This window comes from Pteropus alecto, unplaced genomic scaffold (assembly GCF_000325575.1).
Source record: "Pteropus alecto unplaced genomic scaffold, ASM32557v1 scaffold61, whole genome shotgun sequence".
NCBI classification, from domain to species: domain Eukaryota; kingdom Metazoa; phylum Chordata; class Mammalia; order Chiroptera; family Pteropodidae; genus Pteropus; species Pteropus alecto.
In genome coordinates, this window is record NW_006434835.1 from 15,759,749 (window position 1) to 15,774,273 (window position 14,525).

Below are 14,525 nucleotides of genomic sequence, written 5' to 3' on the forward strand. Positions count from 1 at the left end.
GCGCGAGGGCGGAGCGGGGCTGGGGGAGCCCTCGCGTACCTCGACTCGGTATTTGCTGAGCACAGGCCGGATGCCCATGGGCACCGGCATGATGGGACCTCGATCCATGTCCACCGGGCCATTGATGGGTGGCAGGTCGGCCTTCCCTGCCGGCCCAATCTGGGGAATGAGGACCATGGTGTCACAGACTGGAGGGCCTGGAGAACAGGCTCCTGCTCCCCGGGAGTTATTTGCCATGTGATCTGGGGACACAGGGAAAGCCCAATGCCCCAGGCCTCCAAGGACCCCCCCAGCTCCAATCAGACCGGCCTCACAGTATGATGGGGAGGGGGCGGGGCCCACCTGCAGCAGCTCAAAGGCAGCCAGTAGGTCTCCGGCCGTGGCGTTGCCGCGGTAGATCTGGTAGTACTCGAGCTGGGGTGGGAAGCGGGGTGGGCAGTACGCTTCATCAGCCATCTTCACCAGGGGCTTGGCGAAGGTCCGGCCCATGAAGTCGGTTTTGCCCTGATGGGACCAAACAACCAAGGGGGGCACTCGGTGCTTGAGTTTACTGAGCATCATCACACCTAGGGGCTCACTCTGTCCCTACCACAGACCAGAGAGGTAAGGGGATAGGTGCGACCACCCCATTTCGCTGATGGGGAAACCAAGTCTCACCATACTTACCTGAGGCTTGAGCAGTGAATGGCAGAGGCGGGACTCAGGACTAGAAATAAGGCCCTCCTACCTCTAGTCCCAGACTCTCAGGTACTCTAGCAGTTGAGGTGGCTTGTTGTAAGTGGCTTTCCAGCTCTGGAGGGGTCGCCTCAATCCTTCACATCCCCCTGCCCCCTACTCCAGAGGTTTCATGGAGAGCTGGGAGGCTGTTACTAACTGGTAGGTGTGGACAGGGGTCAGGGGGTCGCCAGGATGGGGGAAGGCTGGGGACAGCAGGACTTGCTGACACATCTCCTAAAGACTCCTGAATTCTTTCCATCTGTGCTGGGAGGTGGGGACGCCCGGATCATCCCCTCCCTGAGACCCCAGAGACCCACGGCATTGGAAAGGGGTCAGGCTGCAGCAACAGAGCAGGAGCCACCCGGGGTCTCCCGGAGAGGCTGGTCAGCAGCACAGACTCCCCGATTCCATGCACGCACCCCAGCTGAGGGGCTTCACACCCTGCCATCAGTGCAGATGGAGTCCAATGAAGAAGGGGTAGGTCCCTGGTGCCAGAGCCCACCCATACCATGGTGTCCTGGTCATAGATTTCAATGACAAGGATAGGGGGATCGTCTCGCAGCTCATGAGCTTCGCCGTACAGCTCCAGGTTGTCAAAGACCAGCATCTGGTCCCAGGTGGGGCACAGGGTCTCATTCAGGACCTGCAGTGTGGGGCAGAGTGAGGCGAGACAGGTAATAAGTGCGGGTGGGCAGGCAGATACGCGAGCAGGAGCCACCTCCAGTCACTGCAGCTCTCAGGCGACTCGGGGGCAGGAATGGCATGTTCCCCGACTCTTCTGGGAATCTTAAAATGAAGGCTAACGTGAAGTCTGCTCGTGTCTATGTCCCCTCTGTCCTGTGTTGAATATAACCGTGACTAAAGTCTTCACCAGTGTGGCCCGGGCCCGCGGTTATCTGCAAGGCTTCCCTCTACGGATCTGGGAGTACTGGCTGACCTGTTTCTCCAGGTCCCACAGGGTCATAGGTCCCCACCCAAATACTCTCAAAACCAGAGCCACTTCCTCCTCCCCAGACCCTTACCTCTGTGCACTGACTCTGGTTGATGAAGAAGACACGGGCAAAGGGGTCCGAGAGGCCGCTGCTGTCAGCGGCAAAGAGGCTGCGAGCCTGGTACATGTGGGCGCGGAGCTGGAACACCTGCTTCTCTGTGGGAAAGGGCAGGCTGAGACTGGGGGGCAGGTGGTTCCCCAGTGCCCTCCCGGGGTGAGGGCTGGAAGCCAGGGGCTGCCCAGGCCCAGGAGGCCCCACTCACTTGTGTAGACCAGGCTGATGGGTGGGAAGGAGTGCAGGCCCAGGCCCTGGGCCGCCTTGACCTCCTCGAAGCCGCAGGGCAGGCCACACAGGAAGTCCTTGCGTTGCTTGCTGAGGCCCAGCCACAGGTAGAGCTCCAGCTTGGCCTGCACTGTCCAGCCTGCCGAGCCGAAGCCCCGTTTCCCTGGCAGCTGGGGGTGGGCTCGGGGTCAGCTGCTGGGGCCCATGGGGTGAGGAAAGGGCAGGGGGCTGGCAGAGGCCTTGGTCAGAGCTGCCCCTGCCCCTCCATAGCCAACCCACTGGTCTGCAGGGTGGGGGTGGTCAACACAGCACCGAAGGGGAGGGGCAGGGTAGGGCCATGCTGTCCTCCCCGCTTCTTACTCTCCTTCCAGCTCTTTCTCTGAGGACCTGCTACTTGAGGTCTCAAACTCATTGGCTCAGGCCAGCCAGACTCGGGATAAGGGGCTGCTCCCTCCAAGGGGAGATTAACCCCTTGAAAGAAGCCAGATGCAGACCTTGGGCCCCAGCCCGCCGCCCTGCTGCGCCACCGCCCGCGGTCTGGCTCCCCTTCTGGCACCTTGAGGAAGAGCTTCTTGACCTTGGCGCAGTCCTTGCCCAGCTCCTCCTCCACGATGGAGAAGAGCAGGTCTTTGGAGGGCACCCGGGCATAGGCGATGCGCTTGTTGTTGCTCATCATCCAGACGAAGACGTCGGGGATGCTGTGCTGGGGCTGCGGTGGGGGCGGGAGGGGTCCCTGTGATTGAGCGGGGCCTGCCTCTCGGCTGGGGCCCCCTGAGCCTCACTGACTGCCAGGATCTCTGCCTCAGGGCCCAGAGGGCCAGGCCTGGGCCTGGAGAGGGAAGGACCGCAGATGCTGGGTCTTTCTTTTCCCACCAGACGGAGCAGGAAGAAGACAAGACAGGATGACGAGCTTGTTCATTCCTGTGCCCCAACGACTATCAGAGCAGGATGGGCCCCCTAGGTGGTCCGGCCTAACCCCTTCCTGTGCGGCCCCCACTCCGGCCACTGGTTTGGGGCAGGGCACCCCTCTGTGCCTGCCAGCAGGGGCGCACCTCATCTGCCAGGAAGCGCAGCTTCTGCAGGAAGTTCTGGCACAGCCTCAGCTTGTCCCGTACTGTGTATCTCTTCACTTGGGCCCGCACGGTCTTTGCCTGCTGCCCCATGCTCTCCTGTAGGGGTAGGGGGGTGCACGTGGGGTTCAGGCCATGATGCATGATGGCGGGGGCTGTCCCTGCGTTCTGGGACCTCAGAGACAGATATACTCCCTCCTCAGTTTCCCCTTTTCACCTCCAGACCTTCCCTCCATCCCCTGTGTCTTCCGGCTTTGGGACCAGGGTGTCCTCACCAGCTCCCGCATGCACGATTTGAGACGCTCTCGGTCAAGCCTGGTACGTGAAGAGTGGCCCTGGTCCTTGTCGGCGAGGGAGAGGAAGCGGCTGTGGGGTGGGGGGAGCAGGGCTTAGTGGAGCCCACCCACAGCAGGAGGCCTGCAGGCACCTCCTTCTCTGCCCAGACCCCTCACTTCCAGCCCCCCAGCCCTCCACCCCTCCCTCTCACTGGCAGCCACAGCTGAGTTCCTCCAGGACACCCCGCAGTCGACGCTCGGGGTAGGACTTCTCTGTTTTGATCATCTCCTGTACGTCGTTCAGGCCTTCTTCCTGTGAACCAGGAGTGGGGTGCATGCTGAGTCATAGCCACTCCCCGCAATCTCCCCAGTCCATCAGGGAGAATGGGGGGCTAGTGACCTGGGACCTCTCACTAGAGTCACCCCGCAGTGTCCCACCATCATGAGGAAACCACCAATTTCCCAGGTTCTGTTTTCAGAGCCTGTGGACCTTCAGCTCCTGAAGGAAGAAGCCACCTCTGTGCTCTGAGTCTATGATCCTGGTCGATTCACAGGAGTGAGCAGGACTCAGGACTAGATGGGCTGGGGACGGGGAGAGACAGGGTTTGCCCAGCCCCCTTCAGGGAACCCCAGGACGGATGAGCCAGAAGTTCCAGACTCCACTCCGGGTAGCCCTCAAGCCCTGGGCCCACTCCTGGGACCTGGGGGCGGGGACAGGAACATGGGTCCTGCTGGGGCCACTCCCGCAGTCTCCGTCCGCCCACCAGCCCCGCACAACAAGCTGCTGGGCAGACAGGCCTCGCGTGCTGCAGAGGAGGCTTTCCAGCTGGGCAAGGCCCCCGACGTCCCGCACCCGCCCCGTCCTCTCCCGCCAGGCCTGGCACTGACCAGCTTGTCTGCGATGTGGTCCATGATGCTGGCATTGTAGAGGCGGCGGCGCTGGTCCGGCCACCAGCTCTTGATGTAGATACAGGGTTTGCGCTCCAAGTAGGGCAGATGGAAGTAGTTCCTGGGGTGGGAAGGGGTGGGAGGTTGGTGACTGGGGGCCCAAAGAGGTGGGAGGGCCAGGCCTTCAGAAGGGGCCAGGCAGCGGGCAGGCCCTTCAGGACCCTCGGTGCCACCTGGCTCACCTGTCAGTGATCTGGGGCCGCATGGGTGGGGTGGAGGAGACTGAGGCCAGGTCTCCACCCTCCTCGGTCTCATCATCACTCGAATTCTGGATCAGATCTACTTCCTCCTCGTCCCCGGGCTCCTTCCGAGGCCGAGGCCGCTGGGGTCGTGACAGGCCATCAACCTCATTCCCATAGTTGCCTGGAGGCAGGAGGGGGTGTCTGAGGGTCTGGAGTCCGTTCCCTACCTGGCCGGACCCTGCCCTGTAATCTAGGAACTGCCTTGGGATGGCGGGAGAGTCAGGGAATGGGGAAGCAGGTAGGGATTGGTGCCCGCCTGGATGTGATAGAACACTCCCCAGAGAACAGTCCCCTTGCGCCCCTTGTCTGCAAAGATCTTGCAAGGAGCTCTGATGACCAGAGAGCTCCCTGGCTAGCCCAGGACATGGCCATTTTCCCACTCTCTCCCCACTGCCCCTTGAGGGCCTCACCCCCTCTGCAGGGACGGCTCCTTTCCTCTCTGTGTCCCGAACACAGCCTAGGCTGTAAGTGAAACTCAGGTCCACACCCTGGGCGTGTGTGCACTACGGACGTGCACTGTGCGCCGTGTGTGTGCTTGAGGACACGTGGAGGAAAGTGGTCAAAGTTCCCCTCGCCCCAGGGCTGTGGTGCAGGGCTTAGCAGAGACCACCCAGCAGCTCTGAGGCCTGGAGACCCTTCTATGAGCCCAGCACTCACCTATGGTGACCTCGAAGGTGATTGGCTTGTCTCCGTTTTTCCGGTCAATCATTGAGGCCTCCAGGAAGGCTCCAAATAGAAAGAATTCTTCCATTTTCCCCATGCAGCTCTGTGGGGAAGGTGGTCGAAGCCATCCGTAAACCGTAGCAGGGATGCTGGGCGAGGGGCCAGCCCTCCTCCTGCCATCTCACAGACAGGCCTTTGGGCTGATGGTGGAGATACCCCACTCAGTTGTGGAGCTGGGCAGCCCAGACCCTGAAGGACCGAGGGCCGAGTTCCTTTTGCCCTCCAGCCTGAACGTCCCTGAAGCAGGGGCTGGCTCCAAACACCACAGGGACAGCCCTGGCTGGGAACGGGGGAAGTGATGAGGCTCCATCTTGGGACCTCTGGGCAGAACACGGGCACAGGCAGGGCAAGGGGGCAGAGGTGCCGCTGGGGGCAGATGGGGGGCTCCTGCTTCCTGGGGAGGCAGGCCTCACTCTGGGGTCTGGACCCTGAGGCAGACTGAGCAGCCACAGGCAGAGCCCAGGCCCCGGCTGCCATGGCGGGGAGAGAGCTGAGCTGAGGGCCCTGGAGGACAGCGACCCCCTGGGGCCTCACCTCTGAGACAGGTGTGGCCTGCTCCACCTGCACTTCCGTGGAGCTGGTGAGCTCAGGGTTGGAGGTGTCCAGGATCTCTACAGCCAGGCCCAGCATGAGGCGGGCGCGGAAGGACACGCCCTCACCCAGGCCCTCGTTCAGGTCCTGGTGCTCGTCCAGTAGGGTGTAGTTGCGTGTGGAGCCGTACATGTTCACCCAGGCAGGGCCCAGAGTGGGCAGGAAGCCTGAGGGCCGGGGAGGAAGAGGAGAGGCCTGTGTCACACCCCAGGGCCTATGAGGGGGTAGAGGGACCCCTTTGTGGGGCTCCCAGCCTGCACTTCCTGGTTGCTGAGCTGAGGACTCCATGCCTTCCTTGGTGAAATGTCTGAGGCAAGAGAAGGCCTGTGGGGCAGCACATGGCTCACAAGAGGTTGCAGGGAGAGCTCGTGTCCGCTGCGCGTGGCAGGTGTGGGGCCCTTTCTTGGGTCATGCTCCCTGCCTCCTGGTACTGGAGCAGGGGCTGCCTGCGATCTCTTTGAAAGACAGATGCCAGCTCCTCCTACCCCGCAGCGTGGCTTCCCAGCCCTCTGCCCTCTGCGCAGGCCCCTCCCCTCTTCTCCAGCTGTCCTTCCTGTTCAACACGCTTCCTCCGCGAAGCCTCCCCAGTTCCCGGTCCCGGCTAACTTCTCCCATCATTGGGATTTGTCGTGTCTCACGTGTAGCACAGATCTAATTCTGCCTATGTGTTTTGTTTGTCTGGTTTTTATTCTGCCTAGTTAAAAAAATCTTATAGCATTTTAAAAATGAAGATACACTTCATGTATCATGAAATTCACCATATTAAAGTATGCATTTCAGTGGTTTTTAGCATATTCATTATGTTGTACAACCACCACCTAATTCCAGAACACTTCCATCCCCCTAAAAAAAAATGGTTCCTATTAGCAGTTAGTCCCAATTTTCCCTCCCCCACTTCCTGGCAACCACTAATCTACTTTCTGTCTCTATGGATTGACTTATTCTGGACATTTTCTATAAATGGAATCATACGATACGTGGCCTTTTGCCTTAGGTTTTGAGCATTTGGTAGCACATCCATCTCCTAATCCCCAGCAAGTGCCATGAGGACAGGAACAGATTCTTCTCTTGTCCTCGATCCCTGGTACCCAGCATCGTGCTGGGGTCCTGGAAGGGCTCTGTCACCATAACGAGTCTGTGGCTAGGCACTACGGCAGCAGTATACGCATGTGTATAATACGCATGTATTCACACATATGGAATTACTATTTTCATTTTACAGATGAAAAGACATGTACAAAGGTCACACAGGTACCAATTGTCAGAGCTGGGGTTCAAGTCTAGGCAGCCTGGCTCGGGCAGGCGCAGTCAGTTCTGTGCAGACCTGAGTCATGATTTTCCCTCCTTCCCTTGAGGCGGAAGCTGCTGACAAAGCCCTCACTGTGCCCAGTGCCTTTCAGCCGAGCTGAGGGATGGCGGAGGTGGTGTGAAGGGGGGTCTCATTTACACTTCCCTTTCAGGCCCCCCACCCCAGTCTCCTACTGCTGACCTTTGTCTCCGTCATTGGAAATCTTGCGCAGGTCAATGAAGTGGGTGCCGATGGCCACATCGTTGACCTTATCCGAGTCCCGGATTTGCACCTTCATGCGCTTGCAGAGTGGCGGGAACAGGTCGGTAAAGACGACCTGCTCATTCCAGAGCGGCTCGTAGCTGCTTTTCTGCACTGAAGTCTTGCCCTGGCGGGAGAAAGTGAATGGCAGGGTTTGTGTATGTGCACATGCGCGAGCATGTGTGCGTTTACTCAGGTGTATGTGTGTGTGGTGTGCGTGTGTGTATGTATGTGTGCTTTGTGTATGTGTGTGCATGTGTATATGTGTTGATTCATGTGTGTATGTGTGTGCTGTGTGCATGGGTATGCATGTGTGCTTTGTGTATGTGTGAGTATGTGTGTATGTGTCGATTCATGTGTGTATATGTGTGGTGTGTGCGTGTGTATGTATGTGTGCTTTGTGTATGTGTGAGTATGTGTGTATGTGTCGATTCATGTGTGTATATGTGTGGTGTGTGCGTGTGTATGTATGTGTGCTTTGTGTATGTGTGAGTATGTGTGTATGTGTTGATTCATGTGTGTATGTGTGTGTGGTGTGTGTGCATGTGTGTACACATGTGCGGTTTGTGTGTATGTGTGTATCTCCTCCATTCTTTCCTACCCGAGCCTCTCAGACTCTCCTCCCATTTGGTGGTCCCCCCTCAGCTCTTGGTCTCTAGGACCCAGAGGCAGGGAGGACATCCCAAGGCCTGTCCACGCTGAGATGATGCCCAGCCTGGCCTCACCCTCGGCCCCTCTCAGCCAGAGCTCCCTCATCGCTCACTCTCCTCCCTTTACCAATGCACCAAGGTGATCACAGGCCAGTCTCCTGGCTTCCGATTTTGCCTCATGTCTGCTTCCAGGCCCCTACGCTCATCTGGTGCCTGTCACCCAAGCCCCAGCCTCTGCTCCCTGTACCCCAGTACCTTCTGGCCAGCAAAGAAGACTTGCACATAGGGGTCGACCAGGTCCCTGTTCTCCCCGATGAAAGCCTTCTTCACGTTGGCCATGAGACTTGTGTTCATCCGGGGCAGACCCTCTGCTCGGTAGATTTTCACGTAGAACCGAGCCCACTGGCGTTCGGGGGGCACCCCCTCGGGAAGCAGCAAGTTCCTGCTGGCACATGCAGCTAGGGCACCAGGTCCCGGCACCCCAACTCCTGCCTTAGCATCTACATGCTTCTGGGGCCTAAGACAATCTCCATGAACCCCGCTCTGCCTCAGTCCTTTCTCTCCTGGGAGGAGGGCAGCTGGTGGACACTGAGGCCAGCCTTGGTCTTTCTAGAAAGACCTGGGCTGTCTAGGGGTGGGTGAGAACAAGGCTAAGGGAGATGGAAGGTACCATCTCTGGGCCAAGTTGACCCAGGGGCTCCCTTTAGGGGGAAGGAAGGGTTGGGTCGGGTCAAGAGGGGTTAGGGAGATCGGGACCTCACCCTTCAATGTCATCCTCATCTGTCTCGTTGGCCTTGTGGGGTGTCTTGATGTTGTCCCCCTTGCCCACCACGGCAACATCGCACTTCACGTAGCCCTTCAGCCCAGTGGAGATGTCATCGGGGTCAGACAGGATGGCCCACTTGTGGTGAAACTGGTGCTCTGTGGTGGCGAGGATCAGGGACTGCACCTGCCGCCCCCACTCCAGATGGCACTCTGCCCTCGGGGCAGGCTGAGAAGCTGCAGAGCTGAAAGCCTTCTTGGCCCCTAGAGCTCAGGCCATGAGCCATCCTGGACCTAGGGGCCACAGCTCTGCCTGTGTCTGGGCCAGAGGGACAGAGGTCCCTGGGCGGGGACAGCTGGGGCAAGGCCCTACATCCAGATGTGTGATGCGACTTCAAAGTGAGGCGCCTCCTAGTTGGTTTCTCTGCCTGACCCCTGCACTCACCCGTACACGGCTGCCAGAAGAGCCTTCCGAGAGGCTCCCTGTCTCTCACTCTCCCGTTCAAGCCTATCTGGGCTCCCCGGTGCTTGGGATAAAGACCACAGACTATAGCACTGCCCGTGGGGCCTCCTGATACAAATCTCCCAGCTCACGCTGCTCATTCCACCCGGCCTCTGTGCTCCTGCCAGGCAAACCTGCTTCCCCCTCTTTGAACCATTCACATCTCTATTCCATACCTTTGTGGCTGCTGGTCTCTGAGCTTGGAACGCCCTCATCCCTGATCTTCCTCTGCCCCCACCCTCCTCCTCCCTGGTCAACTCGTACTCCTTTTGCTCAAGTGTTTCCTCTTCCATGCAGCCTTCCCTGACTTCCTCAGAATTGCCGATCCTGGCTCCTTGGGCGTTCTTGCTGTTCCACAGGCACACCTTCTATCTCCCTGTCACTGTGATCATCTACTTATTGTCTGTCTCCAATTTCAGACTGAAAGCCTCCTAAAGACAGAGATGGGTAGTGTCACCCCAGTATTCTCAGGACCTCGGACAGTGTGGAGGAAAGGGCAAATGTCCGGGGAGGAGGCCGCTCTAGGAAGGGCCTGCCCTTCGGGTTTACTTCAAAGCTGTTTGCAAGCAGAGGGAAGCCTTGGCTTTGATGCATGAAGGACACATGTTCTTCTTCTGGTTTTGTTTGGGCACTTACACCTCCAGGGACTCAGAACGTCCCTACTCTCCTCCCTCACCTACACCATTTACCATAGCTCAGACCTGTCCCCAACAAGGCTCTGTCCCCAGTGGGCTCCATGTGCACAGAAATCAGTCTGTCTGGGATTAGGCCAGCCCAACCGTGTCACAGGAGAGATAATGCCATAGTAGAGTCTAAAGAGAGAGACCAGGATGGTGAGAGGGCAGGAACTGGGTGGCGAAAAGTTGCTGGAGGCCGTCAGCTGAACCGGCACATCTCAGGAGGAGGGGGCCATGTCCTGGGCAGCCCCAAAGCTTCGAGGTCTTTCCAGAGCAGATGTTTGTGGGATGGATACTGAGCTAGATGGCTGGATGGGGAGATGCACAGAGGATGTATCTATGCATAGAGGATGGGCTGTCTAGCTGGTGGAAAGGTAGACGAAAGGATGGATGGATGAATAGACGGTGGATGGATTAATGGATATATGGATGGGTGAGTGGATTCGTGGCTGGGTGGTTGGATGAACGGATAGAGGGGTAGGTGAACAGACGTGTGCACTGGGGAAATTTAGCAAGGAAAGAGAGTAAGAGTCAGGAGGGACATGAAAATTGCCCTCAAATTTAAAGGCTCTTTGAAGAGGAAAGGATTTAGTCTTTCCGTCAGTGAAAGGCAGACCTGTGAACATGGGTGAAGGTCACAGGGCAACAGAGTTTGATGTGATGTAAACAAATGGAGATTTCTAAAATAGGAGATAGTGCCCGTTTCTGGGAGGTCTAAGCAGAGCTGAGTGACCAATTAGGGATACTTTCTGAAGGACCGCTATGCTGGGTGAACACTGGACTGATAACCTCTGAGGCCATTCCAGTCCTAAGGCTGTTAGATCTCACTGACGTGGTACTGTCACTGTCAAAGGGCCAGAGCTGCAGGACACCATGAGCCCCTGAGCTATACACTTACCAGCCTGAAACGTCATTTCCCTGCCTCGGGTCTGCCTCCGCCTCCTGCCCAGGAAGGCCGGTAGGGCGGGGGAGGTTGCTAGCATCTACGGTAGGATGAGTGGAGCCTTGTCTGACCCCTCCTCGTCTCCAGCAGATAGTAGCAATGAGTGAACAGTTTCCTGCTGTTGCCTCTGATGGTGTGGTCCTGCCAGGGTGAGAACAGACTGTGGTCTCCCAGGAACCCCTTCCAGCTCCATGAGATGTTGACATCAGCCTGGCAAGGCTCCCAGCAGCACCCAGGAGTCCAATGTCCCCGGCAGCATGCTCCCAACAATGCCCTGGCTGGATCAGGAACTGGGGACTCATCGAGAAGTTTAGGCCAAGCTGGAGATCATCGGTGCCCCAGCTGCAGGGACCATGTGACTTCAGGCTCTCATGAAGGGTACCAGGCTCAGGGACAGATTCTGCCAGAGCAGCTAATCTTGGGGTGGGTTACCCCAGTAAAGAGTCTGAGCTTTGGGCCCACACAGACCTGGGTTCATATCGTATTTCTGCCACTGACTCACAGTGTGGCCCTGGACCAGCTATGCAAGCTCGCTGAGCCTCAGTTTCCTTATTGTGAAATGGGAACAATGATGCTTATGTGGGGTTGTGAGGGTTCAACCTGCTGAGACAGGGTGCTTAGCCCAGGGCCTGGCACTCTGTAGGTGCTCTCTGAGCAGTGGCGGCTCCCTCCCCAGGACTCCATCGCCCTGGAGCCCAGACGTCCACATCAGGCTCCTCACTGTCTCTCCCGCCTCCTGCTGACGGTGTAGGGGGCTCTGCTCAGTCCCTGCATGGAGATCCTCCTCGGGGACGCCAGTGTCCTTCCAACCAACAGCCCACAGCTGTGTGTGCTTCCTGGGAAGCCCCAGAGCGGTAGGCTGACCCTTTTCCCCACTCCCTGTAGCGCTGATGGTCACGAAGGCCACTCTCTCGAGGGCCACAACATGCGTGGGGCAGTAGGAAGGCCCTGGCCTGGCAGCGGGAGACCCAGATGGTATCCCAGACTCTGAGAAAGCCCCTTCATCACCTGGGGCCTGCTTCTTCATCATCACAGAGAGATCAGACTAGATGTTTTCAAGTTCTCTTGCAGCTCAAGTGTTCTATGATTTTTTGTGATTTTAATGTTGAGTTTTGGACTCAGATTCCCTGGTCTGAGTTCTATTTGGTTGAACCATAAGAAATCACCGATTTATTTAACCTCCAAGCCACTTAACTTCTCTTGGCCTCGTTTATCTTGTCTAAAATGGGAAGGAGTGCCAATGCCCACCTCATTATACTGTGAAGATCAAATGTGACAGGCTGAGTGACATTGCATTGTCACTATCAAAGGGCTTCATGGGGTCATTATTGTACCTGAGTGGCAAGTTCACTTCAGGGACATGGGGTGGGGCTCAATGCCAGGTTGTATGCTAGCGGTTTCTGAGTTGGCCAGGTGGTCAGTTGTCACAAGCCCTCTAGGCCACCCCTGGGAACTGGGAGTTCTCTCACCGACCCCATGCAGTGTTGGCCCACGGGCACCCACAGAGCTGCTAGTCAGCTGCAGCGCCATGTGGCTATTCTCAGATGGTCTGGGTCCCTTGATGGACGGTCAATGAAAGTGTTTTTAGAGCCCAGTGTCCCTCAGAAGCTGCCACACTTCATTTGGCATTGAGGACAGGGGGCTTTGTGGGGGCTCTGGAGTCACATAGCCTGATTTCACCCCAATGACTGGGCGACTGGGGATGCCCTGGTATTTCTCTGAACCCTCAACTGTCAAAGGGGTGACGCCACCAATCCCACAGGGTTCCTGTGAAGTCGGCAGACTGGGCACGGTAGTCACTGTGTTTGTGTACAGACTGACACCCCATCACTCTGCACGCCTGATGGCTGTGCATACTCATGGCCCCACGAGTTCATGGTCCCGGCTATGCTGGGTCCAGGGACCGCCAAGGCAGGAAGGACGGCATGCGCCACGCTCTTCAAGCCATGTGCACGTGTGCGGACCGGGCCGCACAGCTACTCACCAGGCTGGGAGTACACGGTCCCCACGTCCATTTTGAAGGACCCCACCAGGGTGCCGCTGCGTAGCAGGTTCTTGGAGTGAATCACCTTCCGGGCAGAACCACCAGCCCCAGTCAGGCTGGGCAGGGCGGAAGCTTTCCAGGGGCAGGGGTGGGGCCAGCTGATGGTGGCTCCACTTTAGTCTTTCTGGGGACCCAAACTTTTTGGCGAAGTGGGAAGGCATTTGGTGGGGTCGGGGGCAGCTTGCTGGGGCTCAGCATCGGCCCCTCCTGCCCTGGCCTGATTTTGCTGGCTGCCAGGTATGGCTGAGAAGAAGGTTGTACACTATACAGAGGCACCTGGCTAAAGAGGAGAGAAGGGCTCACATGCAGCCTGTGCCCTTGCCCACCCATGTGTCTGGGTGCGGGGCTGTCTTTTTCTGGTTGGTCCATGGAGAAGGGGAACCCTTTTCAAGTTTGCACAAAGGTACAGTGTGAGCTAATGTCCCTGCATGCCGGGGGCTGCTCCCCACTCACCGAGATCTTGATGATCTTGTCAAACATGACATCAGGAGAGACGTGGAAGTCGAAGACAAAGTACTGGAGGGGAGAAGGACCCAGACCTGCTGTCAGGGGTCGGCAGGGGCTAACGGCCCGGGGCAGGGTCAGGCCCCTCCCCCCCGGCAGTGTCTGTCTGCACCCCGGCCATTTCCCCTGAGCCTGGAGGTTTGGATGACAAGCAGTGGCAACCATTGGTCCTCCCTGACCCCAGGGGCAGGTGGGAGGTGGGGTCTCAACAGGAGGGCAAGGGCCCAACCCCTAGGCAGGGCCAGTACCAGCTACTATGGGAAGGGGAAGGAAATGGGAGCAGTCGATGGAACGGTCCATGCTGATTTTCTGTGCTTCGAAGGGCCCTGGGCTGGGGAGCTGGGAAACTGGGGTTCTAGTTCTGGTTTTACCCCTTTCTGGCTGTGTGGCCCTGGGCAACAAATTTTCTGAACCTCAGCTTTCTGAGTTGAAAAATGAGGATAATGACACCTAACTCAGAGTCCTGTTATGAGGCTTGATGAGACACTATGACATATTCCACTGAATCTGAGATGCCACTGACTGTAAGCTACACTGTGACTATATGAGCCATGTAGACACTGCCATTAAACTGCAGTGTTCCACTGCCTAGACGTGTGGCCCAATTTCAGGAATGATACAACGTAAAATAAGGCGAACTTTAGAACTAATGAGCTATGGTGCATGGAGGCACTTAGTCCGCTGGAAGCGTAAAACGCTGTGGGCATGAACTGTCCCCTCAAGCTGGGAGCTGCCACTGCCAGTTGTAATACCTACTCCTTTCTCCGGCCTTGGTGTGCAGGCACCAGGAGTGAGGGTGTGGGGCACTGAGCAGAGGCACTCCTGCTTTGGTGGCCTTGTGGGCAGGGAGAAGGACGAAATGTTCTTGGGATAAGTGTCTGAGGAGAATCTCCCAGCTGCTGGAGTTTCGCACAGACCACTCTGAGTAAAAGTGCTGGCTTTAGAGCCAGACAGGCTGAGTTTTTACTGTTGGACTGCTCACTTCCTTTCCTGAGCTTCAGTTTACCCCTCTCTGATGTGGGGAGAATGATTCAGGGCCTCCATGTTGAACCGC

The 14,525-nt window shown here is 57.6% G+C and overlaps 1 protein-coding gene across 4 annotated transcripts in view; it reads right to left on the bottom strand.

The window, feature by feature from the left end:
* Positions 1-14,525, bottom strand: part of OTOF (otoferlin) — a 90,814-nt gene that overhangs the window by 14,615 nt on the left and 61,674 nt on the right. For all 4 annotated transcript variants that reach the window (XM_006910298.1, XM_006910299.1, XM_006910297.1 and 1 more), the window contains 18 exons: positions 13,421-13,483; positions 12,908-12,992; positions 8,801-8,960; positions 8,295-8,481; positions 7,330-7,516; positions 5,784-6,007; positions 5,184-5,292; positions 4,467-4,647; positions 4,225-4,345; positions 3,549-3,649; positions 3,337-3,427; positions 3,044-3,160; positions 2,548-2,700; positions 1,972-2,161; positions 1,740-1,864; positions 1,226-1,360; positions 343-504; positions 40-159 (listed from right to left, as the gene is read on the bottom strand). In XM_006910298.1, coding sequence (XP_006910360.1) covers positions 40-159; positions 343-504; positions 1,226-1,360; positions 1,740-1,864; positions 1,972-2,161; positions 2,548-2,700; positions 3,044-3,160; positions 3,337-3,427; positions 3,549-3,649; positions 4,225-4,345; positions 4,467-4,647; positions 5,184-5,292; positions 5,784-6,007; positions 7,330-7,516; positions 8,295-8,481; positions 8,801-8,960; positions 12,908-12,992; positions 13,421-13,483 — 2,511 coding nt within the window. The remainder of the gene's footprint in view (positions 1-39; positions 160-342; positions 505-1,225; positions 1,361-1,739; positions 1,865-1,971; positions 2,162-2,547; positions 2,701-3,043; positions 3,161-3,336; positions 3,428-3,548; positions 3,650-4,224; positions 4,346-4,466; positions 4,648-5,183; positions 5,293-5,783; positions 6,008-7,329; positions 7,517-8,294; positions 8,482-8,800; positions 8,961-12,907; positions 12,993-13,420; positions 13,484-14,525) is intronic.